This window comes from Tachypleus tridentatus, chromosome 10 (assembly GCF_004210375.1).
Source record: "Tachypleus tridentatus isolate NWPU-2018 chromosome 10, ASM421037v1, whole genome shotgun sequence".
NCBI lineage: Eukaryota > Metazoa > Arthropoda > Merostomata > Xiphosura > Limulidae > Tachypleus > Tachypleus tridentatus.
The window spans coordinates 131,300,038-131,327,230 of record NC_134834.1 but is presented as its reverse complement, the minus strand read 5'-3'; the positions used below and the strand labels follow the sequence as shown (position 1 = coordinate 131,327,230).

At 35.6% G+C, this 27,193-nt stretch overlaps 1 protein-coding gene across 3 annotated transcripts in view; it reads right to left on the bottom strand.

Annotated features, from left to right (window-relative positions):
• LOC143230325 (apicoplast pyruvate carrier 1-like) overlaps positions 1-23,880 on the bottom strand; it is a 124,851-nt gene extending 100,971 nt beyond the window's left edge. Inside the window, exons 1-2 of one of the 3 annotated variants that reach the window (XM_076463674.1) lie at positions 23,783-23,880; positions 16,751-16,835 (exon numbers count right to left, since the gene is read on the bottom strand). In XM_076463674.1, coding sequence (XP_076319789.1) covers positions 16,751-16,771 — 21 coding nt within the window. In that variant the 5' untranslated portion in view covers positions 16,772-16,835; positions 23,783-23,880. The remainder of the gene's footprint in view (positions 1-16,750; positions 16,836-23,782) is intronic. The other 2 variants (XM_076463680.1, XM_076463677.1) reach the window with 2 other exon arrangements.
• Positions 23,881-27,193: the final 3,313 nt, after the last annotated feature.

Sequence of the window (27,193 nt, the reverse complement as noted above, 5' to 3'; positions counted from 1 at the left end):
TGGTGTCCAAATAATTCAATTTTGGACTCATTTGTCTAAAGAACATTATTCCAGAAGTCCTGGTCTTTGTCTACATTCTTTCTGGCAAACTTCAGTCTGGCCTTTATGTTTCTTTTAGAGAGCAAAGGTTTACTCCTTGCACACCTCCCATGAAAGTTAAACTTGTGCAGTCTCTTTCTGATTGTAGAGGCATGCACTTTCACATCAACAGTAGCCAGAGCCTGCTGTAAGTCCCGTGATGACATGTTAGGGTTTTTGGAGACCTCTTTTAGTATCTTGCAGTCTGCTCTCAGAGTGAACTTGCTTGGGCAACCAGACCTGGGCATGTTGGCAGTTGTTTTGAATGCCCTCCACTTGTTGACTACTTTCCAGACAGTGGAATGGCTGATTTCAAAATCTTTTGGGATCTTTTTAAATCCCTTACCAGACTCATAACCTGCTACAATTTTCTTTGTGAAGGCCTCAGACAGCTCTTTTGCTCTCACCATGGTGCTCACTCTCACTTCAACAGTCAGGAGCACACCAAACTAAATGTCTGAGGTTTGAATAGGGCAAGCCTCATTCAAAATGCTGAGTAACAATCTTCTAATCATGTGCACATAGTGTAATACACCTGTGTGTGAGATGAGCCATTTTAAGTGGGAATAAATGCGGGGGTGTCCTAACTTTTTCCTGAGTTAGAATATGCATTTTTGTAGAATTACATTTACAGAATATCTTGAAAAGTCTTTTCTTAAGTTTTAACTGTTTAGTTATATTCCTATAATCTCTCAGTATTGTTAAAACTGAGATTAAATATCTATATATCCAAAAATGTTACAAATATACACAGCTTGCATAGGGTGTCCTAACTTTCTCACATGACTATAGCACCCAACCACAACCCATATATTAAGTCTACTGTGACTGTCATGCTCTAAACAAGCCTTCATATGCAGCAAGGTATAACTCCACATGAAGTAGTGGCAAATTGTTAAATGAGACTGGTGAATGTAGGTTATAACTGACAGACAGTGTACCCCACAACAATGTGGGTCCAACACTCACCTCCAAAACCTAAGGTTGGTTGGTTGATTTAGTGTTTTATGGCACAAAGCTGCTAGGCTATCTGCACCAAACATTTGGTAAAAAGTTAAAAGCAAATTTAGTAAAATTCATAAAAGGAAATTCAGGTAACACAAAACAAAATTTAAAAAAAACAAACAGCATAAAACCAATGTTTACATCTAGTCTACAACGTCAAGAGAAAAATTACGGTAGTAGAAGTAGTAAAGGACTTTCTGTAGTGTAACTGTAATAATTATAACTCACCAGAAAGATTAACAGATAAGTACAAAAACCACTGTAAGTCACCTGAAGTTGGCTTTCCAGTCCTGGTTCCAAGTAATTTAATGTTATGGCAAGTTTCTAATTTCAAGTCAAACTAGATGAACTATGATTTTTAAAAGGGAGCCACATTAAAAAGGTGTACTGTACAAATTAAAAAAACTTAAATGGCATTAAAAAGATTAATGGCCTTCAAAAAACTAAAGACAGGTGAAAAGTGTCACCATCACCAATAACACTAACACTATGGACAAACCTTGGGACAGAACATGTTTAAAATGGTGACATCGTTGAGAGTCGTAATAATAACAAGAAAGTAAAATGTGACTTATTGTGATCTGAGTGTTGTACAAACTACACACTGGTGCATCAGTCCCAGATAAAAGAGAATGATGAGTTAAAAAATTGTGACCAATGTGTAGTCATCTAGTTAGAAATACATCCCCTTTCTTATTTTCAAGGAAGCAAGAAGGCCAAAGTCAAATATAGGGTTTTATTTGGAAAAGCTTGATTTTGCATTGCTCATTCTAAGTCGACTGCCAGCTGGCATGGAGCCGAGCCTTGAATACAGGACCATAGTCCATATATGAGACAGGCACATTGGTGACAGTGCCAGAGCAGATAGATTTAGCTGCAGTGTCAGAGAGCTCGTTCCCGCAAATACCAATATGGTCCGGTATCCAGAAAAACTGGGTAGAAGTAGATGTTAAAGATAAATGGGCCAGTTGGTTTTGAATATTGGCAAAAACAGGGTGTGAACAAATGTGAAGCAATTCTAGGACCAGTAGAGAACTAAGGGAGTCAGTATAAATAGTGCAATTTGAGTACTGATTAGCTACTATGTGATCCAGGGCAAGAGAAATGGCATACAGTTCAGCTGTGAACATAGAAGCTGTAGAGGAGATTCTGCACACTACCACTAAACCACAACAAACCCTAGCAGAGCCCACAGAGTCACCTGCTTTAGAACTATCTGTATAAATATGAATGGAAGGATAGTTCAAAAGATCTTCAGCAAATAGCAGACAGTATTTCCAATCAGGAGGGTCTACTTTTCTCAAATGACTTAAAGATAGGTCACAATTGGAGACTGTAAGAAGCCAGGGTGGGCTGGGCTGATCAGTGGATACAGCAATGTTATCTAAGGATAGACCAAATTCATCCAACTGTGCCTGAATACAAAGGCCAAAAGGAGCAATGGCAGACAATCTGTTCTGAAAAAGTATGGCCCACCAAGTAAGGAAAACACAACCCTAGGTGGAATACTTTAATAAGGAATGAAGTTTCAAAGCCTATAGTAAAGACAGTTGCAAATAGCAGAGGTACAAAGAAGGTTCATCAGTGATCTATTCAAGTTTCGATTGAATGAGAGCAAGATATATCTTTAGTATAGAACGTTGATCTGCTCCCCAAGTGGTGGAAGAGAGGACATGGAGGATCTTCAGTGCTCTTGTACATTTGACCCGCAGCTGCTTCATGAGTGGTATAAAGGTCAGCTTATGGTCAAAGATAAGCCCCAAGAATTTTGTCTGAGGGACCACAGGCACCACAAATTCACTGATACGAAGTTCAGGGTAAGGGTGAATATTCCATTGGCAGCAAAAGTGCATGCAAACAGTTTTAGAGAGAGAGAAGTTCAACCATTTGCTGTGGTCCACTTCAGTAAACAATTGAGGGCAATCTGTAACTGCCACTCAATAAACCTCATGTTCGAGAACTGACATGAAATGTGAAAGTTGTCAGCATAGAGCCCGTTTGCAATGGTAAAATGGAGTTGTTCAGTGATGGCATTAATTTTTATACTGAAAAGTGTGACACTCAGAATACAGCCTTGAGGGACTCCAAGTTCCTGTAGAATATAAAGGGAAAGTGTCAAACCCACACAAACTTGGAATCTCCTGTCCATTGAAAATTAAAAAAAAAAGGGCAAATGGCCATGTAACCCATATATATGGAGGTATCGCAAAATGCAATACCTCCATGTTGTATCATAGGCCTTCTCAATGTCAAAGAATATTGATACAAGATGTTTGAGAAAGGCTTCTCTGATTGACGTTTCAAGTGACATCAGGTGGTCCATAGTAGAACACTGACATCAGAACCCACATTAGATTGGCGAGAGGAGGTTGTTTGATTCAAGGAACCAAACAAGAAGAACATTAACCATCCTCTTTAAGGTCTTACAGAGAGAGCACATCAAAGCAATTGAATGGTAATTTGAAGGAATCTCTGGATCCTACCCAGACTTAGAGAAAGGTAGGACAATAGCATCAGGAAAAACATTCTCCTGCCAGATCAGGTTAAATACAATCAGAAGAATAGCAAGAGAAGCAGATATAGGTGGCACATATATCATAAGGTCCAACTGATGCACTGCCAGACTGATGAAGGGCCAGTTTGAGTTCCACCAGTGTAAAGGGACAATTATAGCCATAAAGACAGTCAGCTCGAAAGGAAAGAGGTGATTGCTCTGTGAGTCTTGATGGCTAAAAAAGGTGCAAGATGAAGCAGAAGTGCTAGATACCTGGCTAGATATGCTGGTTGTGAACTAAATCCAAGATTCCTTATGGCTTTTATGTCTTACCCATCGAGCATGTGCATGGGGCCGGCTGAAAAGTGATGTGATTCGAGAGTGCGAGATACCTACGGAAAGTATTGCAGGCTTGTTGTTTAGTCTTCTGTGCCACGTGGCAGGCAGGATTCCACCATGGACAAGGATATAGTGGAAAATGTGTTGAGGTTTTAGTAATACATTGAGCAGCTGCTTGTATAATACAGTCAGGTACTGCTGCCACACAGTCATCTACTGATGGCTTACAGACAATTGCAGGATCAAATTCTGTGAGAGCAGTGAAAGAGAGCTCGTTTGCCTGATCCAACTTCCACCAGGGCACATGGGTCGGGTGGCATTAACCACGGCCAGTCTCTCTCAAGATTATGGGAAAATGATCACTGCCTCGTGGATTATTGTCAAACCTACATGAAAATTGAGAAACTAATGAAGGGGAGCAAATTGAGAGATCAATAGCAGTAAAGGACTGACTAGGTGCATGGAAATAAGTAGAAGAACCAGTATTGAAGAGAGAAAGGTTGTGTTGAGAGAGCATATGCGCTGCAGAGCAACCTCTACTATCAATATCAGCACTTCCCCAGAGAGGATGATGTCTATTAAAGTCCCCCAGGATGAAAAACGGAGATGACAACTGTTCAATGAGAGCATCAAGGTCTGATTGATCATATGTCTCTCCAGGCAAAAGGTAGAGAGAAAAAACAGTGATAGTATGACCCAAGGAAATACGGATGGCTATGGCCTCCTAGGGTGTGTTGAGTGGCAAAGACAGGGTGGGCAGAAGCTGATCAACCTACAGTGCCACCCCTCCATGCATTTGTCCATCACACAGCCTGTCATTTCTGTATAAAGAAAACTGCCAAAAGGTGACTGTATCCAAGGACAGACCCACTCCATCCAACTGCGCTGAAGGTCAAAAGGAGCAATGGCAGACCCTCTGTTCTGAAAAAGCATGGTCCACTGAGAAAGGAAAACACAACCTCAGGTGGAATGCTTTGATACGAAATGAAGTTTCAAAACATAGAGTAAAGACAGTTGCAAATGGCAGAGATGCAGAGGAGGTTCATGAAACTCTCTGTACAACCTGGAACTGGGAAAATGCAGAAAGCCCCAGTACAGAGCCAAAGCTCCTGATGATGAAGGGGTCTAGCATCTTCAAGGCTGAGGTCCTGGTAGAGCCATTGACCAGTGGCCCATAGTCTAGTTTTGATTGAATAAGAGCACAATATATCTTTAGCATAGAATATCGATCCACTCCAAGAGGTGGAAGAAAGGACAGGGAGGATGTTCAGTGCTCTCATACATTTAACTTGTAGCTGACTGATGGGTAGTATAAAAGTCAGCTTATGGTCAAAGATAAATCCCAAGAACTTTGTCCCAGAACAATGAGTAGCACAACTTCACCGAAATGGAGTAGAGAATCAGGGTGAATATGCCATTGGCAGCAAAAGTGCATGTAAACAGTTTTAGAGAGAGAGAAGTTAAAACCATTTGCTGTGGTCCACTTCAGTAAACCATTGAGGGCAACCTGTAGCTGCCGCTCAATATACTTCATTGTCAGCGAATGACCCGAGATGTGAAAGTTGTTGACAAAGAGCTCTTTGCAACAGTAAGAGGGAGTTGTTCAGTGATGGCATTATTATTTATATACTAAAAAGTGTGACACTCAAAACACAGCCCTGAAAAAAAACAGGAAAGTGTCAAACACCTACACAACCTTGGAATCACCTGTTACAGCCCTGAAAAAAGAACAGGAAAGTGTCAAACACCTACACAACCTAGGAATCACCTGTTCCTTAAAAAGTTTTAATAACCCATGTAAGTGAAGGTCTCGCAAAATGCCATACCTCCATATTGTATCATAAGCCTTCTCAAAATCAAATACTGATACAAGATGTTGTCCTTTGAGAAAGGCTTCTGTGATTGATGTTTCATGTTGAATCAGGTGGTCCATGGTGTTGAGCTATTGTTGGAACCCATGCTAGGTTGCTGAGAGAAGGTTGTTTGATTCAGGAAACCAAGCAAGACAAGCATTAACCATTGTCTCTAGGGCATTACAGAGACAGTTTTTCCAAGCAATTGGACAGTTGTTTTAATGAATCTTGGAATCCTTTCCATGCTTAGAAAAAGGAAATACAATAGCCTGTTACTAAGCATCAGAAAAAGCATTTTCCTGTGACATCTGGTAAAAAATAACCAGAAGAATAGCAAGAGAAGAAAGAGAAAGATGGTGCAGCAACTCATAGTGTATAGCATCAGGCCTGACCAATGTACTACCAGACCAGTGAAGAGCAAGCTCAAGTTCCACCAGTGTGAAGAGGCAATTATAGTCATAGAAAGGAAAGAGGTGATTGTTCTGCCAAAGTCTTGATGGGTAAGAAGGTGAGGGAAGAAGCAAAAGCACTAGATACCCAACCTAAGCTTTTGTTGAGAGTACTGGCAATGCTCTGGGTGTCAGGAACTTCTGGCCATAGGAAAGAAAGACCAAAAGGGGGACAGAAGTATACTGCCCACTGACCTTCCAAATCTTGTCCCATATGAGTTTGAAACTGGTGGTAGAAGAGATGCTGGTTTTGTATTTAATTTGAGATTCCTTCTGCCTTTGATGTCTTACCTGCCGAGTACATGCACAGGCCCATTGAAAAATGATGGAATTTGAAAGTGTAGAATATTTATGAAAGGTATCCTAGGCCCGTTTTTGAGCCTTCCAAGCCATGTGACAGGCAGTATTCCACCACTGATGAGGATATTGTGGAAAACATATTGAGGTTTTATGTATAGACTAAGCAGCTGCTTGGACAATACAGTAAGTTACTGCTGGCACACAGTCATCTATTGATGGCTTACAGGTGGTGGTATTGTCAAGTTTGGAGAGAGCAGTGAAAGTGGGCCAGTTGGCCTGGTCCAGCTTCCACCAGAGAGCACAAGACAGGTGGCATCAACACCAGTCTCTCTCAAAATGATGGGAAAATTATCTCTGCCCAATGGGTCACTGTCAACCCTTCAAGAAATGTGAAAAAAGTGAATGGGAGCAGACAGGGATCAATAGCAGTAAAAGACTGACTAGGTGAAAAAAAGAAATATAAACAGCAGTATTGAAAAAAGAAAGGTTGTGATCTGAGAGCATAAACTTTACACAGTGACCTCTCCCATCAATATCAGTACCTACACAGAGAAGAATATGTCCATTAAAGTCTCCCAGGATTAAAAAGGGAGATAACAATTGTTCAATAAGAGTCTCAAGGTCCAACTGATCACAGGTCTCTTCAGGAGACAGACAGTGAGATGGTATGACCTAAGGAAATATTGATGGCTACAGCTTCCAAGGGTGTGTCGAGCAGCAAACAGAGTAAGCATTTACTGGTCAACCAGCAGTGCCACACCTCCATGCACTCACCCTTCACACAACCTGTCACTGTGGTAGAAAGAGAACTGCTGAAAGGCAACTATATCAGCAGGTTTCAAAAAACATTTCCTGTAACGAAAGATACAGGATTATAAGCACCAATCAGCACTTTGATGTCGTCTAAATTGAAACTGAAACCTCGACATTTTCACTGCATCAATGCATCCTTTTTGTTTACATAAAGGAGAACTGGGTAGAGAACCCCTTTGTTTTTGACCACGTCTTTCCTCTTTAGTAGAAAGAAGTCTACTGACCTCCATGGATCCTGCCCTGGGTTGAGTAGGCAGGTCTCTGTCCTTGAAAAAAGTTTCCAGAAACTAAGGGCATGAATAAATAACTGTTCTGCATCTCACAGCCAGAAAAGAAGACGAACCCAAGGAAATACCCAAACCAGGAACCAAAGAAAGTGAATCTGGAAAGATGCTGGAAGGAATGGTGGGGACAGAAATAGGTGTTGATGTTGACATGTCAACTTTCTTAACCACAAAGGACAAAAGAATTGTGTGGTTTGAAAATTATTCTATTGGAAGCACAGAGAAATCTGCATGCATTCCCACTTTAGCAGTGGAATGAAGCACAGCAGCATATGTCTGAGGTGAAGCGGTAACCAGTAACTTTTCAGTCTTGGGGTAAAAAGTGTTGTGAACCATTTTCAAACACTACCTCTTTTTCCTCAACCCACCTAGGACATAAACAAAAGTTAGAAGGGTGAGAGCCACTACAGTTAACACAATAAGGGTCCATTTCACACACACGAACATCATAGGTCCTTGCCACTGCAATGACCACACTTCAAGGAATCATGACATGATGTCTTTGAGTGACTGAACTGCTGACACTGGAAACATCCAAGATGGTTTGGAATGTATAACCATACTTTGTAATTTAGATAACCTGCCAAGTGGCAAGTGGACATGGCAACTTAAATGTCAAAATTAGGACAATGGTCAGGAATATAGTTCCATGTTCAAGTGGAAATGTGCCTCACTGCAGAAATTCTTTGGGTGGAGAAACCAGCGAGGATCTCTTCAAATCCCTCTCAACAATAACTCCTTATGGTGAATTCAAAGTAGCATGGGGACTATTTTCAATGGGTACATCTCCAATGGCCTTAAAATGCAAGAGGAGTTCATTGTATTTTGGAGTGGATGTTTCTACCAAGATGTCCTCAAAACATAGCTTTTTGACTGACTTAGGAGAGCCAGTAAGTCATTTTAGTCCCTTCTGAAGAAGAATTTTTGTCTCATAAAGAATGTTATCCCAGAAAATAAAGTACAGGTGTTGAAGAAGTTGAAAATTGCTGTTCAGAATCATCAAGATGTGGTTGTTTACCTATGGACTGTTTTTTTTTTTTAACTATGTTACTTTTTATTTGGAGATCCATAATAAAGTAAGAATATTTCAGTGACCAGTAACCCACCCACCATGGAACCTTATGAGAAGACACACTACAATACCAAGCAATGCCAGGGTTTCACAAGTACTCTATCCAAACATTAGCATCAGACACAATGTCCACAACACCCTGTTGACCATGGCCAAAGTGATGTGTTAGGGTTGTACCTCTCAACCACCAGAATCTTCTCCCCTTCACAGCTCACCATGCATAGCACACACACATGGGTGGATGTTTAGATGCTAGAGGAGGTAAACTGAAAGAACAGAACCTTCTCTTGGAGGTCTCCTCACCATATACAGGAATCTACACTGAGGTGGAATCGCAAGGAAACCTCTAGCAGTCTTATTGGAACATCCTATCTTATCACTGAGTGTAACAAACAAATAGCTGCCAGGCATCAGGAAAAACATTCTCCTGCCAGATCTGGTTAAAAACAATCAGAAGAATAGCAAGAGAAGCAGAAGATAAATAACACAGCATGTCATAGTGTATATCATCAGGTCCAAACAAAGTACTGCCAGATGGATGAAGGGCCAGTTTGAGTTTCACCAATGTAAAGAGAAGATTATAGTCATAGAGACAATCAGCTTGAAAGGAATGAGGTGAGTGCTCTGCCCGAGTCTTGATGGCTAAAAATGTGCAAGAAGCGGAAGTGCTAGATACCCAGCAAAATCTTTCACCTAGAGTATCAGCGATGCTCCGAGTATCAGCTACTTCCTAGCCATCAGAGAGCAAGATCGAGAGATGGACAGAATTATATTGCCACTGACCTTTCGATTCTTGTCCCATATAACTTTGGAACTGGAGATAGAAGATATGCTGGTTGTGAACTTAATCCAAGATTCCTTATGGCTTTAACGTCTTACTCATTGAGCAGGTGCACACGCCTGCTGGAAAGCGATGCAGTTCGAGAGGGTGGGATATCTACAGAATGTATCCCAAGCTCATTTTTGAGCCTTCCGTGCATTGTGGCAGGCAGAATTCCAGCATGGATGAGAACATAGTGGAAAACGTGTTGAGGTTTTAAGAATACATATAACAGCTGCTTGTATAATACAGTCAGTTACTGTTGCCACACAGTCTATTGATGGCTTACAGACGATGGCAGGATCAAATTCTGTGCGAGTAGTGAAAGAGGGCCAGTTTGCCTGATCTAGCTTCCACCTGGGTAAGTGGATTGGGTGGCATCAACCACAACCAATCTCTCTTAAAATTATTGTAAAATGATCACTGCCTCGTGGATTATTGCCAACCTTCCATGCAAAGTTAGAGAATAGTGAAGGAGAGCAAATTGAGAGATCAATAGCAGTAATGGACTAACAAGGTGCATGGAAATAAGTAGAAGAACCAGTATTGAAAAGAAAAAGGTTGTGATCAGAGAGTATATACTCTACAGAGTGACCCCTCCTATCAATATCAGCACTTCCCCAGAGCAGATGATGTTCATTAAAGTCCCCCAGGATAAAAAAAGGGAGACAGCAACTGTTCAATGAGAGCATCAAGGTCTGATGATCATATATGTCTCTCCAGGCAACAGATAGAGAGAACAAACAGTGATGGTATGACCCAAGGAAACATGGATGGTTACAGCCTCCAAGGGTGTATTGAGTGGCAAAGACAAGGTGGGCACATGCTGATCAACCTACAGTGCCACCCCTCCATGCACTTGTCCATGACACAGCCTGTTATTTCTGTATAAAGAAAACCTCCAAAAGATGACTGTATTGGTAGGTTTCAGAAATGTTTCCTGTAAGAAAAGACAAACCGGATGGTTGGAAGCAATCAGTGTTTTGATGTCATCCAGATTATAATGTAAGCCTTGACAGTTCCATTGTATCAGGGTGTCCATTTTTATTTACGTGCAGGCAAATTGGGTGGAGAACCCTTCTGTTTATGACCACGTCTTTTTTCCTTACTGTCTGTATTCAAGGGAAATCTATCGACCTTCATGGATCCTGCGGGGGATCGATTGGGCAGATCTTTGCTGTTGGAAGGGGATTCCAGAGATTGAGGACGTGAACAAATGATTGTTTTTCATCTTGGGGTGGGAGAAGATGTATCTGAGGAAATTCCTGTATTCAGAACCAAAGAATGTGGATCTTGGGGTTTGATGGAATGCATGTAAGATAAAGAGATAGGTGTTGAAGTTGATTCATCAACTTTTTAACCATGGAGGTTAAAAGACTTATTTGTTTGGAGAATGATTCTTTTGGAGGCACAGAGAGATCTGTCTGCACTCCCACTGTAGTTATGGAACTAAGTGCAGCAGCGTACATCTGAGATGAGATGGTGGACAGCAATTTTTAAGCCTCAGGATAAATAATGTTAGGAATTGTTTTCAAAAGCTGCACCTTATTTTCTTCCAAACATTTAGGGCAAGAACAAAAGTAGGATGGGTGAGAGCCATTGCAATTGATGCAATGAGAGTCCATTACACACTAATAGGCATCATGGTCCTCGCCACTGCAACAAGCACATGTCAAGGAACCATGACATTACATCTTCGAGTGACTGAACCGTTGACACCGAAAACATTGGAGAGGGTTTGGAATGTATGGCCATACTCTGTAATTAAGATAACCTGCCTTGATGGTGGCAGGTTGATGTGGTGACATAAATGTGAGAATGAGGACATTGGTCAGCACCATAATTCCATCTTTGTGAGTGGAGATATGCCTCACTGCATAAATTCCTTTGGTGGAGAAACCAGCAAGAATCTCCAACTCTGGGGTGTTCTTCAAATCCCTCTCAGCAATGACTCCTCATGAGGAATTCAAAGTAGCATGAGGTGTAACCTCAATAGGTATATTCCCAAGTGCCTTTGAAAGTGCCTCCACAGAGGAGTTCACTGTGTTGAGATGTGGATGTTTCCACCAATATGTCACCAGATCAAAGCTTCTTTACTGACTTTTGAGAGCCAGCAAGTCCCTCTAGTCCCTTTTGAATGTAAGAGGGAGACATTTACCCCAAAGGTTTGTCTGAAAGAGAATGTAGTATAAGAAAATTTAGTACAACAAGTGGTTCAAATGGTGAGGATTGCAGCTCAGAATCTTCAAGATGTGGTTGTTTACCTGTAGCCTGCTTTCACTATTTTATTAAGATTTTTAATTGGAGTATCCATAATAAAGAAAGGGAAATTTTGGTGCCTGCTAAACCCACCCACCATGGAGCCCTACAAGGGGATGCACTACAATGTCAAACAAGGACAGTGCAGCAATGCCAGGGTTTTATGAGCACTATACCCAAACACCAGCATCAGATATAATGTCCACAATACCTGTTGAAAACATCCAACACTGGTACTTAGTTGACCCTAGCCCATATGAACCAGCTGACTGACCCAAAGGGGGCCAACCCCAAGGCTACCCATCTACAGGAATTCAAGGACAAAGTGATGCGTTATGGTTCGACCCCTCAGCCACCAGGATCCTCTCCTCCCCTTCACGGGTCGCCACGCACGGTAAACACGTAAGTGGATGTTTAGATCCCACAGGAGGTAAACTGAAAGAACAGAACCTTCCCTGGGAGGTCCTCTCACCATGTACAGGAATCCACACCGAGGGGAAGAGTGAGAGTCAGATTTCATGAGGGGATACCTCGAATAATTTATGCGAATCTACATTCAATGAAGCATAGGCAAGAAAGATGAGTTACCATAGTAATGGGAGAAATATCTCAGGAAAATGAGGTAATTCCATAGAATAAATAAATGGAAACATGAACTATGAATAGAGGCAATGCAAGCCAAATAACAACAAACTGCATGGATAGGATGAAGAAAATGATCCAGATCAGAACAAGAAGAAAAGTGAGAAATGGTAAAAAAAAAAAGGGAACTGGGAGTGAATGTCCCATTCATAAGCCACAAGTATTTCATGAAGAACAAGTAGAATACTAAAAAATATAAAAACAATGGCAAATAATACACAAAGCACTAGTCGTATACACTAAAGTTTATTTGAAAGTAAAACTAAAGTTTCAAAGAGAAGAAGGGTAAGGGCATGGAAAGCAGCATTGAAGTACCAATCAGGAAGGACTGCAGGATAAAGGTAGCAAAATGAATGAAAGAGTATAAAAATGACATGAGAAAAGCAAAAATGATTAAAATGGGAAGACTCAAGAGAACTACAGAGTGCTGATCTATAGCCAACAATGGCCAGTGACAAGCCTTGGATGAATAGTCAATAAAATGAATGATAAAATAAATATTTGTGAGATATAACTGCTGCAGGTTTGCTAAACAACCCAGACATGCCAACTCCCAAATTTAGAGAAGAGGATGGCAGTAGGAGACTTGCTGGGATGGAGCCAAATGAGAAAGTAAGCATTACATAGGTTCACCTCAGTCATTCCAAGGCCTGGGACTGAAAACTACTGTAGGGTGAGAAATGTCTGCATGGTAAATCCAGGGAGGTCAAGAAACCAAAATATAAAATACCCAAGACCAGATGATTGTCGATACATTCCTTAAAAACTATGAAAAGACTGGAATAAATATAGGAAAGGGATAAGAAATTTATCTGATTACATCTTTATCCATGTGGTCCAACACTGCCACAAAACAAGATTCCTTGGAGGAAGGAAAGGAGCAGGAACAAAAGATATTGGAGAAGGGGAAAAAGCAAAGGCTCTCTGACAGGATTCCAAGTATCTGAAAAGTGATCACAAACAAAGGGCAAAGGTCCAAAAACTGAACAAAACAGGCCCTACTGACCCTGAGCCTATAGGATAGTCACTTTCAAGACAAGTAGTGAGAAGACAGATGGAAATAGTGGTGAAAGGGAGAAAAGAGGAAACAGGAGGACAGGAGACAGAGAAGGAGCAGAGAAGAGACAGTGAGAATAGAGAAAATATTGACACGAGAACCCAACATATAACTCCAGAACAACAAAACCAGTAAAATCACACAGGTACATGAAAGGAGCCAAACAAAGACATATCAAATGAAGCACTTCAGTAACAAGGGCATTATACCCCAACTAACTCTAGCAACAAGTCACACAAATATGATGCAATAAGGCAGAGGAAGATAAACATGCCACTGTATAGATTACTATATAAAGAATGTTAATGAAGGAAGAATAATGAAAATTAGTAAAGAATGTATCACAAAGGTAGGAGAACTTAAGCCTAAGAAAGATAAGAGAGGATCTGATCTCCAATTCTGATAAAAAAAACAAAACCCTCAAAGATTCTGAGTCAAAGAAAGGCAATACAGCATAAACTCTTTCTTAGTCATATGAAACAAAGGATGGAGGAGGAGGAGGTACATATGTACCAAGGTAGTGGTAAAAGTATTTTAATGAGGACATGCATATCTGGAAAGAAAGGAAAAAAAAGAAAGAACGGAAGAAGCAGGAAACAAATTACAAAGAAAGGAACATACCTGAGAAACCCAGTCCCAAAATTACAAAAAAGGCTTGCCTAAATTCCAGACAGCATTAGTCAAAGGTAAAAAAAAAAAAAAAACTGGAAAAAATACTTCAAATCACTTCCATCATAAATAAGAAACATAGGCAGAAGTATGTTAGTTATAAAAGAAAGGCCAGGCCAAATAAAAAAACTTCCATCTGCTACACAAAAGCTGTCATATTTCCTTTCCTTATACACAAAGACACACCCAACATTAATGTAGTTATTACATTGGTGTAAACAATGTCTTATCACATACTAGACAAAAACAAAACAACAGGAGGTGTATAAAATCTGCAACTGGAGAAAATACTGAAAAACAAAAATCCAACAATAAATACTTCCACAACTCGTAATGTCTTTGTAGATACTTCCACTAAAAAGATGCCTACAAGAGTGAAAGAGACAGAGGGAGTTAGTTTCACTAAGCAGGTATGTTGCACTCTTATTAGTGAAGGGTTGTCACACATTCATTTGCAGCAGCATGTGGAAACAAGTTTAGATAAGATCTTCAGGACTAGTGATGAGTGAAAATGGTTGTACATGTAGAGGGCAATACAAAATCAGGAGTGGCTAATGAGTGAGAAGAGATAATGTATTGTAACAGAAAGTACTATAGCCTTACAAGTAATTAGCTTTTACTGAGTATTAAAAACTGTCTTTAAAAGCCATTGTCATGCACATGTGATGCATTCAATGTACAAGAAGATAGTCAGCAAATAAGTTTATTTGGCCTAATTTTGACTTAAGTGAAATTATGGTTAAAACAAATACGAAATTATAAAAATTAAACTGTTTGGAAATAAAGACCAACATATAGTATAAGTATAATATCAAATCCCCTAAAAAAGACTTTGGCTTAAATTACTTCATTTTCAAATATAAACTTGGCAATTTTTTTTACAATTTTGTATATGTATTTTATTTGTGACAAATTTACTATTATAATTTAATTTTAACACAGATGCTTGTTTCATTTATGTATATATTTAGAAATGGATGTAAATTTATACTTTCAAAACTGTATTGTGAAATTCCCATTTACTCAAAGTTGTAAAAGATTTTCAGTGTAAAAATCAGCAATGTATACATGTGTATGTAAATGCCAGTATTGTTGTTTGAGTTGAAATTTTTAGAATTTCACCTAATATTTATAAACCAACGTGATGTACCAAGAGACTGTACATTAGTAGCTTGCTACAGTTAGTATACTATAAACCTTGGATTAATTAATATTAATTGGGAAACTACAGATACTTGACCAGGAACTTTTACAGATTTCAAATATTACAAACCATTTAACTTTGGTGGATTAATGTAGGACATTAGAATTTTTAAAAAGACATAATACAACTACAGCATGTGGTTGGCAATGAAAGAATAATACAATGCTAGCTAGCTTCCTGTTAAGTGCATTATATCTACCTTAGCTTGAAATTAATTTGCTCATTGTGAACCCTTGACAAGATATCAAGGAAGTTCCTGATCAGATGGAAGACTCAATATTGTTTGTAAGTTTCTAAAACTTTTGTACAAAAATCATTATTTCTAACTGTTATTACAAATTGAATTGTTGTTTGTATATTTTAAAAAAAAAGAAACATTTTATCCATTTTGTTGGAAAATATAAATTTGATACATATCAATATTTAATTAATCTCTAAATCTACATTACAATTTAACTCAGTTTTAGGCTATTTGAAACCGTATTAATTAACATAACAGGCTGGAAGCTTTTCCAAGATAAACTATATGTAACATTAAATAAACTTATTTATTTAATTAATACTTAATTTCTTACTTTCAACAATTACTTAATCTTAATTTCCAGTTTTCAGCATTTTAAATAAAATCTTAGTACTATAATGTCTTAGTACCATAATTATAATGTATTATAAATGTCTAGTTTTTAAATATCAAAATAATAATTTTTGTTATTTTTACAAGTGGATCAAGTGTGGCTTATGGCCAGCATGCTGGACTATGGGCCTAAGAGTCATGGTTCACAACCAAGTTACTGAAAACAAAAACGTGGTACACACTTAAGGTTATGTGCATATTACAAAAGTGATAGTCAAATCCACCTGCTTTTCTCCTAATTTTTCAGTTCAAAATTATGAATAGCTAGCTCAGACAGCTCTTGTGGAGCTTTGCACAATGTTCAGACAGTAAGCTGTAATGTGATAGATTTAGTTATGTGATAGCTTTATAGCACACCATAAACTAAAATTTAAAAGTTGAAAATTCAAACTATCACTAATACATTATACACTTCTCCTGATAGACAAATTATTCTTTTATTCTATGACAAACAATGCTTCAATAAATGGATGAACTCAAAAAAAATTAATAATAGTTCAAAAATACACAAGTTGTTAGAATAAAACTGAGTTATCTGAAGAGAAATAGTTTTGATTTTATATATTTTACAAAATATATAAGTGGCATAAAAAAACAACTACTGCACAATATTTATATTTGACTGTAACTCAATAACATTTTTACCTAACATAACTTTAAAAAGACCTTAATAAATTGCAAATACAAATTAGTGAAGCTTTCTTCCAAACAATAAAAAAATTTGTTTATTACATATAAAAATAGCAATAAGTTCAAGCAACACAATACATAAACTTACCAAGAAAGAATTCAGGGCCATGAGTAAGACAAAAGAATAATGATCCTTCTACTTTTAATCACACATCATTGTATGGTTTTCTTTCCTATAAAATAAGTACATAAAAACATGACTTTCATCTAAAGTTCAGAGTTTCCAAAATTGTCAAGTGAAATTCATTCTCACACAAAGATTTGAAAGTGAAACTTGTACAGGTAGTGACTGCTCCAATAACAGTTGCCAATGTACAAGCCGAGCCATAGTCCAGTTATCCAGAACACTACAGTTCTTCCTTTAGTCATGATGTAAATTGAACCAAATGCATCAATCCTATCTGTATATTTTGTAACCAAATTGGGTCATACTATAAACACCAAATCTTCAAGTGTAAATAGATGTTTATGTTTAACCTAAATTAAGAATTCAACTTCATCTCCTCTTACCCTAAAAAAAAAACGAGAGAATATGCTACATGTACCTACAGGGTCATTGCACTGTAAACTGAATTTGAAAAGGCAAACCACAGTCCAGTCATTAACCACATTAACTGATTCACTGCACAGATACATCCTAAATATATAAGCTCAAGTATCTTAAGTAAAACAGATGACTTTATACTAGTCAAGTTTTATTTTTTTTTCAAAGTAAAAACACAACCAATAATTATGAAACAAGGTGTATTTCCTAGAAACAATCTAACACAGATGGATATAAAATTATTATTGAATAATCAAATGAAATAACTAAAATTATTGATTGATCAAAATTAATTTATTTTCCATTGATATGTTTCAAACATATTTATGCACTACAAATTCACAAAATGTCTTCCCTTTACACTCATATATACATACTATTTTTCTTGGTTATACTAAAGTTCAGAAGCTTCTGTTCATTTCCCTTCAATATTTTCACCATAATTTAAAATGTCTCTTAAGATCTTATATAAACCTCACTTTGTATGAAATTGTTCACACATTTTTAATTTTTCTACCCAAGGTGTGTTTATTCTCCAGTTCCAAAGCCATAACATAATATTTTGATCAAGTCTTTCAGTGAAAATAGGTAAGGGTAGGTAAAAGTATCTCTTTAAAGTTAATACTTAAGAAGTGAAAACAACTGTCATAGATATTATGTTCTGTAACATAAATTACAGCCCCACCAATGGTATGGAGGCAGGACAAGATGAGCAACATCTGTCCACCACTCATGAAAAAGAGAATTATAACAGTCACATTAACTTATATAACAAGTTCAGAATTGAAATGTTCATTGGCAGCATTACCAACCATCTCTATCAAATCACTGATGTATGATAAGTGGATATATCTATTGAACACTACTGATTGTTGGTTCTAATACAATATACCACGTAGCAGAGCAACCTGACAAAAAAACAACAGTTATTTTAATTGTATCTTCCATAAAAAAAAAAAAAGTTGAAGAATAGAGTTTGAATGAAGAAGACATTGCCAACATCTCATTCTGGAAAAGAATTAATAGGATATGTCCTACTGAGATTACACGGTCATGTTTATATATAAACAACTCTTCAGTGTCAGATTTATCTGCAGATATACACCAAAAACAAAAATGACAGACATATGTTTTAGTATTTCATTATTTATTTGAATATTTAAATAAGTAAACATTGGAAAATTTGTAAAAGATATAATTTATTGATTGTTTTACAAAATTCCAAGTGACACAGTGTTAATATCACACTTTTCAAAGTTAAGAGTTAATGCCTACCTAATCAGATTGCCTCAGGTAGCAGTATGTCTGTATCTCAAAGAGCCAAGCACAGGCAAAAAAATGTTGAACAGTACCTCCAAATTATACTTTTATAACTACATGCATACTGAACATTTACACTAAACCTATAGGTTCATAAAAGATAAAAGAAAAGGTGCAAGAAACAAAAGACTTCTGAAAAGGATACTGTCAACACGAGCAGGTTTCTTTTAAATATAAAGAAATAAGCACATAAAATTTGGCTTTAGAACATAATTGTCTGAGACCTGCATGTATACGTCACATGGTACATAACCAAAAGTCAGTTGTGATCAACTGGTGGGGTACATGACAACAAAACTGTTAATAAAGAATCAGTTATATAATTTTTAATCCTTTAACAATGGCAACATCCATTTAGTTGTGGAAAATGATATTTACATCACAGAGAAACATTTTTAAGTCTGTAGCTCAGGGGTTTAAGTAAACAGCAGTACATACTTCAGTAGAAATAAACCACACAATATGATATCCTGCAGTGCAGCACCAAAATTTTCTTCTTCTTACCAATTCTGTGGTACATACAGGTAAATCTGAATTAAATTTAGAGCAATGAGGCAAGTCAACTTAATAATAGGAGATTCAAATCAGGATGCTTATAACAAAATAAACCTAAATCTCCCAATAAAAAAAGCTGTTTGAATGAATGAAATGAATAATCTTCATTAATTTCACACTTAACACAAACACAATTTGTGTACTTGCCTTTACCAAATGATTATTTGTAAGTTTTGGTGAATTTTCTTCTTTAAACTACTGGACCTTCAAGTTCATGTTACTAGACCAATCAAATTCAGTGTTTCTCACTTCACACAGAAACATCACACACAGAGCAACTAGTACTATCAACTTGTCTGGTTATTTCTTTCAAACACAAGTGAGGCCATAACATCACCTATGCTACCACTCAAGGACACTGCTGTTAATGTTTTTGTACAACATGCATTATTTCAGCAATACTTCTTATGGTTAGAATAGATATCTCCTTAATGATAAGAAATGAAAAAACCCAGCTACAATAATATGAGCTTAATGGAGTTTTTCAGCTATGTGGTATGTATTAACACCTGCATATACATGCAATAAAATCATAAATGTAAAATAAACACTATAATAATACAATAAGGCAGAAATTCATAGTATATTCATACACCATATATGTAAATATTTCTAACTGTCTACAGTCCCTTGGCACACCAGTTTTTCTTTTTCCACTTCAAAAAAAAGCAAACATTGCAAACCACAAATTCCTACATATCATCCAGTATGGAACAGGACAAAACCTTTATGTTTCCTCCCTACCCATCAATAAAATAATTCTTTTGAAAAGATATTTTAATTCAAACTTAGTTACCTCCAATCTACGCAACAAAAAAAGTGGTTTTAAGTTAAATGTTTTCAATTTTTCAATTACTGAAGAGCATGTAAAGTATTTTACCTCTTTCAAATGAAGAGAAATTTGGATGAATAATTCAATTCAGTAACAGAGTTAGTAATACAGCAATGTAAACTTCTGAGTTGCCAAAGTAAAAAGTTTCTAACAGCTGCACTAGAAACATAAAACTGATGTGTTCAGAGGAAAATGAATTATCAGAATAAAGAAGGGTAACAATACTTAAACAATCTCCTTTGCAAGGCCAACACCTATCTGGAATTACTGATTAAAGAAACTCTCCATGTAAAAAAACTTATCAACCTTGAAAAACATGCAGTCCTTTAAATTGCAATTTTTTGATATGTACAGCATTTGTCCATTTCTTCTCTTTCTATTGTAAATAACAAACGATGTTTATCTTAAGTACTGTTATTCTTTTAATTGTGAAGCAATATAAAAGAAATTACAACTTACAGAAACAAACAAACTTTCAACTGCACTTAAAAGTACACATACATTTAAAATAATACACTAAACAATGGAACAGATTATAAATGAGTCTTCTACTCTTATTGATTTAAAACCAAATTAAACATTCCTTGTCAAGGTAATTTAGATATTAAATGCAAATATATTTTATATCAATAATGAAAGTTATTTCTTTATATGCAGTCACAAGTATCTAGAACAAACTGCCATCTGTGTTGTTGAAGCTAAGTCTCTGCACTCCTTCAAGAAACAAATTAATGAGATTATTGTTATCATAAATCATATTAGCAAGATAATCTAAATGACTTCTAATTTTTAATCTTTATTATGTCCTTAATTAGCAATCTGAAAACAGACCATAACTGAGGTTAGCTATGGCTATTTCGACTTCACTGAACTATATGGAAACTTCTCAACACTTGATGATGGTAACCCTGCTTATAGAGTACTTCTGTTCACAAAATTCTCACTTCAGTCCTTTACTTGTATCTGACAAGTTGACAGTGAACTATACTACAGAGATACTTTTCTCTTTTATGTTTCTGTCATAACTGTCTGAACTTCAGTACAACAGCATTGTTTTCTGAAAGGTTTCTTGCTGGTTTTCATCAATTTTATAGTTGCTAACGATCTTGCTTTTGAAGTGTCTCAATTTTGTCTTTTTATTGCTCTACTTTTTCTTAAGCAAGATCTCTTAAATGGACTTGTAAGCATTATGTTTTGGCACTTGAAAGGGTTTGGTTACCTAGCTGTTTTGAGAGTAATTTAATGTGTTATTTGTCTATGGTAAGATGTTCGGAAAATACTTTTTTCTCATTCCTTTCATAATTTAGACAGAAGTTATAAACCATAGAAATATATTCTAAGAATATTAGTTTTTAATAAACCACACTCGTCAAAAAATATATTTTTTCACACTACCACCAACACCATTTACTTTTTACAGATTTATCAGTGAGGGTTGTATCATATCTACATTTGAAGAAATCCAGCACAATAAATCAGCCATAAAGACAATGATAATGTGCATATAAAAGAGGAAAAACCAATGACAATTAACAAAAATTGTTTTATACAATTTATGCATAGTAAAATAAGAAACATCCCTCTTAATTGTCAACAGTTCACCCCAAATTACCAAGACAAAAATATCCCTTAGACATAGAAAATGTCAGTAATATTTCTACATATATGAACTTCAGTTAACCTTTAAATTGGGAGAATTGTGTACAAAGCCTAATCCATGGAGATAGACTGAATGGATTTAAGCATATCATTAACAAGAATTAAGCTATTTACTACTCTCAGCAAAACTAACACCTACTTACTTATGCTTAAATTACACAAGTGTTACTCAATATGACATTTACTCATAGTTCTATGCCAAATCTCACATTATAATAAAAATTCTAAATCAAGTATCCTTTGTTTTCAGTGAATACAATTATACCCATAAATAACATACAACAGGAATTAAAATAATTATTACCTTAACAAATAGAATATAGAAAGTATATTGTGCTTAGATGACAAGCATCCATGATGTCAGTTTTGTGTTAAAGGTACGAATGGTTCAGAAACACTAAACATTATCCAGAAGTGATACTGTACAAAATATCAAATGATGTATTATCCTCTGAAGACTATTAATGGAATAAATAATACTGATGCATCATATTTAATAGTGATAATGGTAAAAAGGGACACTATAAATTTGGGCATGGTAAGAACTGTCATCTTCAATGTTATTACTTTTCTAACAAGGTGACTGGCCTTCCAAGTGTTATAAATTTATTGCATCTAAAGTGGGTTAAGGAATGGTTAAATAAACACTTAACTGATAACTACTGGCTTTGAGACTTTTTTTTTTAAATTCAGTATAGTTTACTGGACTGAACAGCCATAATGGACCAACAGGCATCTTGCTGTCTTAAATGTTATATGTTAAAAGCAAATGAGCAAATAAAGGAAATAAAATGCTTTGGTTAAAATCGAAATACCATATTATAGGAAGAAGCATTACTTTTATACCTTTTTGTTAATAAGATACATGTTTGCAAGAAAAAAGTATTCATAAGCTAACTTCAAAATACAAATTCCCTAAAGTATCTGGAATGATAAAAGCATCACTTGAACTGAAAACCCATAGCCTTAAGATCATTTCACTACAGTTTTATAAACACAAAAAACTATATATAAAGTACTTCACGATTACCTAAGATTTGTGCTTCTCACTCATATGGTTCTAAAAAATTATTATGATAACGTAATTTATTTAAAAATTTCCTATATTATATTATAGTGCATGAATCATTTCAAAAATATAATTATAAATGATAATTATGGTTGAATGAGCAGTAAGATTAACCAAACAATGTTTCATATTCTTTTGGATATAACATTATGCCTTAATTTAACAATTATTTTGTCATAATTGTCAATAGATGGCACCATATAATACAAATATCCTGAAACGTTCAAAAGAACTCAAATGGAAGTGATTGCAGCAATTCCACTTATGAGTTATGTTTTCTTTAAATTAATTGATAATGTAAGGAGTATTTTAATAAAATAATAATAATACTTGTAATACTAATATTTACTGATACATTTAATGCAATTCTTTCTAAAAATCACCATACATTTAGTATTATATTTAACATTCATTACCAAGAAACACACAACCTTTGAAATTTGGCACACATCCAGGAGTTTTCCAAAGGAGACTTAACATTAACTTGAGTACTTTGCTTTATCAGTACTCCTACACTAATTCATGTTCTTATACAGAATAATAACTACAAAAGAAATCAGGTAATTAATATTGTGAATTTCCTACCCTGTACACACAAATCACTAAAAGTGGTGAAACTTCATACATAGTATAACCATCCTAAACATTTTAGATAATACTTTTACCTATTTTAAGTTAAACAAAATATAAAACATTTCAAGGAAATATCTTGCATACGTAAAACAGAAACCAAGAAATTAAAGCATCTTAAATTACAATGAACAGAACACAGCATTAGCAACCAATACTTTTATACAGTAATTATGCTTGTGCAATATCTGAAACAACTTCTATAGACTAGATAGAAGTCCTGACGAACAAGTCATAGACTGCGGGTGTTTCAGTTTATCAAAGTTGTCGTTCATAGTATTAAAGCTAACCATTACTAATACTACACTACAAGTTCTAACAATAGTATCATTACTACTCATACTAATATTAGTAGTCCATGGTGTAAACGGTAAATTTTAATGTTAAAAATTACTATTAGTAATACTGTATAGCACAACTAATTTCTGAACTACAGTGAAGCTAAAATAATTCGAACACTATTTTTCCACTTTAAACTGGCTACGATAAACAACATACTGTCCCTACTTACAAGAAACCATTACATTCCGAACAGATTGAGAACGGATGATAACGGTTTTTACATAAGGAATCACATTTGCCATTATTTGGTGTGTATCTTTAAGCTGCCCTCTAGTGAAATAAAAGGTAATTATAATTCTCAGAATACATTAGATTAGGCTTATTACTTTTGTTTTTGTGATACTACATTCTCATCCAATTCCTTATATACTTTTTAATACATTAATAATTGAAATCGGATTTTGTTGAATAGAATACTGCCCTTACAGTAATTTGATAGAGCTCCTCTGTTTACATTAATTGGTTGTATAAATTAAAAGGTTGTAAGATAACGAATTATACTTTTATTTTATTATGGTTCTGTTTACCGTTCGTTTAATATTCCTTCTGTTGTTTCGTTCAACTATATATTTTTTTAGTTATTCGAACACGCTAACTGATGTTCTAGCAAGAGAACGTTGAATTTGTATATGCTCATGTAATGAAAATAATACAAGCTTTTCCTAGCGGTGATGCATAGACACTAATGTTGTGGAAGATTATGTAAATTAGATAACCACTTGAATTGTATCTTCCCTATCTTAATCAAGTCAGTACACGAGATATAGTTGAAATTAGTTGTTGCTCGATATTGTAAGTGCTCTTGAAATGATTTAGTTTTGGAATATTGTTGTTTTGCTCTGGTTCTTTTTCCTAATTCCTTTATTTATTGTTGCTTTGCGCCATAAAACACCAACCCCACCACCATCTTTATTTATTAAACTAATAACAGATATTTCATGTTATATTGTTTACTAACGTTTGTACAGAGTCCTGTCCACGCGAAGCTCTGCTCTTTTGTTTGTTTGTGTGTATGTATTTGTTTGTTTTTGTAAGTGATAAAACTTGTATTCCAAATGCATGAGTTTTTATTTTTTATTTCTGTTGTTATAACAGTTTATTGAGTTTTCTTTTTTACCCTAAATTTATCAGTGAACTATTGTGTTGTTCTCAAGTTAAATTGACTTCCTCAAACAGTCAAAGAGGATTTAATAGGGCTGCTCTGTAACCGTGAATCAGAAAATTAATTACGAAGATAACATTAAAGAAACAAAGTTCAAGCAGAGAAAAATAAACACATTTAACATGAAGTGTTGCACAAAAATTGAACAATTTTCATCTAATGTCAAAGACAAAAATGTAAAATGTGTTTTTGTGTTAGGGCTCAAACCCTTCAACATAACAATAGCAGTATGGAACTTTAACATAGAAGTATTATAATATAAAAATACACACTTTAACAATGATAACTATATAATAAAATCAGCCTTCAAGTTATCACTTATTTCTGTTGTTATTTGTATATATATATATATATATATATATATATATATATGCGTGTGTTTGATATGAAACTCGTCAACATGGCAATACATAAAACAAAATCCATATAGCAATATCTTAAATCAAAAACAAATATAGTTTAGCCAAGGTATATTTGTATAGCATCGTAAATAACTCCTTTCAAATGAAACACAATATGAAGAAAATGAAAGCAGAAAAAAAGCTTCACACTTGAAAAAATTTGTTTTTATAAATGATTCACATTCATGCACAAGAGCACTTTTTTATAAAAAACAGAAATGCAAAACAAAATTAACCTCATGAAATAAAGAAAAATAATATATACAGCTTTCAACAGAGATATAAAGAGAAAAGATCATGATGAGCTATAATGAAAGATATTAAAATAAACAAACACAGAGTATGTTAGTTAGTTTGTTTATTTTTGAATTTTGCACAAAGCTACTCGAGGGCTATCTGTGCTAGCCGTCCCTAATTTAGCAGTGTAAGACAAGACGGAAGGCGGCTAGTCATCACCACCCACCGCCAACTCTTGGGATACTCTTTTACCAACGAATAGTGATATTGACTGTCACATTATAACGCCCCCACGGCTGAAAGGGCGAGCATGTTTGGCGCGACGGGGATGCGAACCTGCGACCCTCAGATTACGAGTCGCACGCCTTAGCACGCTTGGCCATACCGGACTGAGTATGTTAGTTAAAGTCACATTGTAAAATACAATTTAATTAGTTTTTTTTACAAACAAATACTAATCAACACAGATAATAGTTAAAGTTTTATATGTAATAATACAAAAATCAAGCTACTGAGCTTAGTCTGCTACCCGAAATTTAATATCTCATCGAAAAAATGAGTACAAAAAATTCCAAGTAACCTAAAAGCAATAGATACAAAACACACACACATGAATTTGAATTTCGCGCAAAGTTACACGAGGGTTATCTGCGCTAGTCATTCCTAATTTAGCAGTGTAATACTAGACGGAAGGCGGCTAGTCATAACCACCCACCGCCAACTCTTGGGCTACTATTTTACAAACGAATAGTGGGATTGACTGTTACATTATAACGCCCCACGACTGAAAGGGAGAGCATGTTTGGTGTGACGGCTCGGCATGGCCAGGTGAATAAGGCACTTTTTGTTTTTATGTGTGTGTGTGTATATATATATATATAAACACACATATTCAAGCAACAAGGGGAATATTTCTGCTTTTTTAAAAATAAATTATATGTAATATGCCATCATATTTGTGAACCAAACAGCAAAACGTAATACACGAAACGTGATAAACGAAAAATAAATTCTGAAGGTGTGAAAATGTTTTATTTTTAATACCCAGTCTACACGTTAATCAGTCCAGGAAATTGAGTAGGATATAAACAGTTGTCATGGTTTCCGTTACTGAAATTAGAAACCAAAACATTTATTCTGCTACCTTCAAAAACCCGCATTTTACTTCTTCTGATTGTTCATCCACGAAGATGCAAAGTTTCAGAATTTGGCTGAGATGTTGTCTTACACAGTAGAAGTATTCATGATGATATACAATAGTGAGTCAAATAAAGATCGCTTATGAATATTTGATCCAGATTGATATAAAATAAAGATAAAAGTGGATTAGTCTATATCCATCAAGTGCTGTGCAGCTGATAAAATCCTATTTCTACTACTAACACTCGCACTGCTTCCTTCAACTATAGTTATATTATCCTTCACACACCAGACTAGCGCCTTGGTCAATCAATATTTGATATTTTTCTGTAATTCCAAGTAGAAACCATTGCAATAAAGACAATGATGACTTTTTAATGTTTCTGTCGACCATATCAATAAGTAGACTGGCGAAATCATAGGCAAAATGACTTTATGAAACTGGAAACCATATCTTGTATTTCGCAACATCTGCAGCAACTCTCTATTTTGTATGGGATTTTAACTTTACTTCTACATGTATAGGTGAGGGACAAAGTGGGCATGGTACAACTTTCACAGAATTGAATTGAAAAATATAATTAAATAACTTATATCAATGCATATCAATACACTTAGAATCTAAATGAGCTTTGTTACT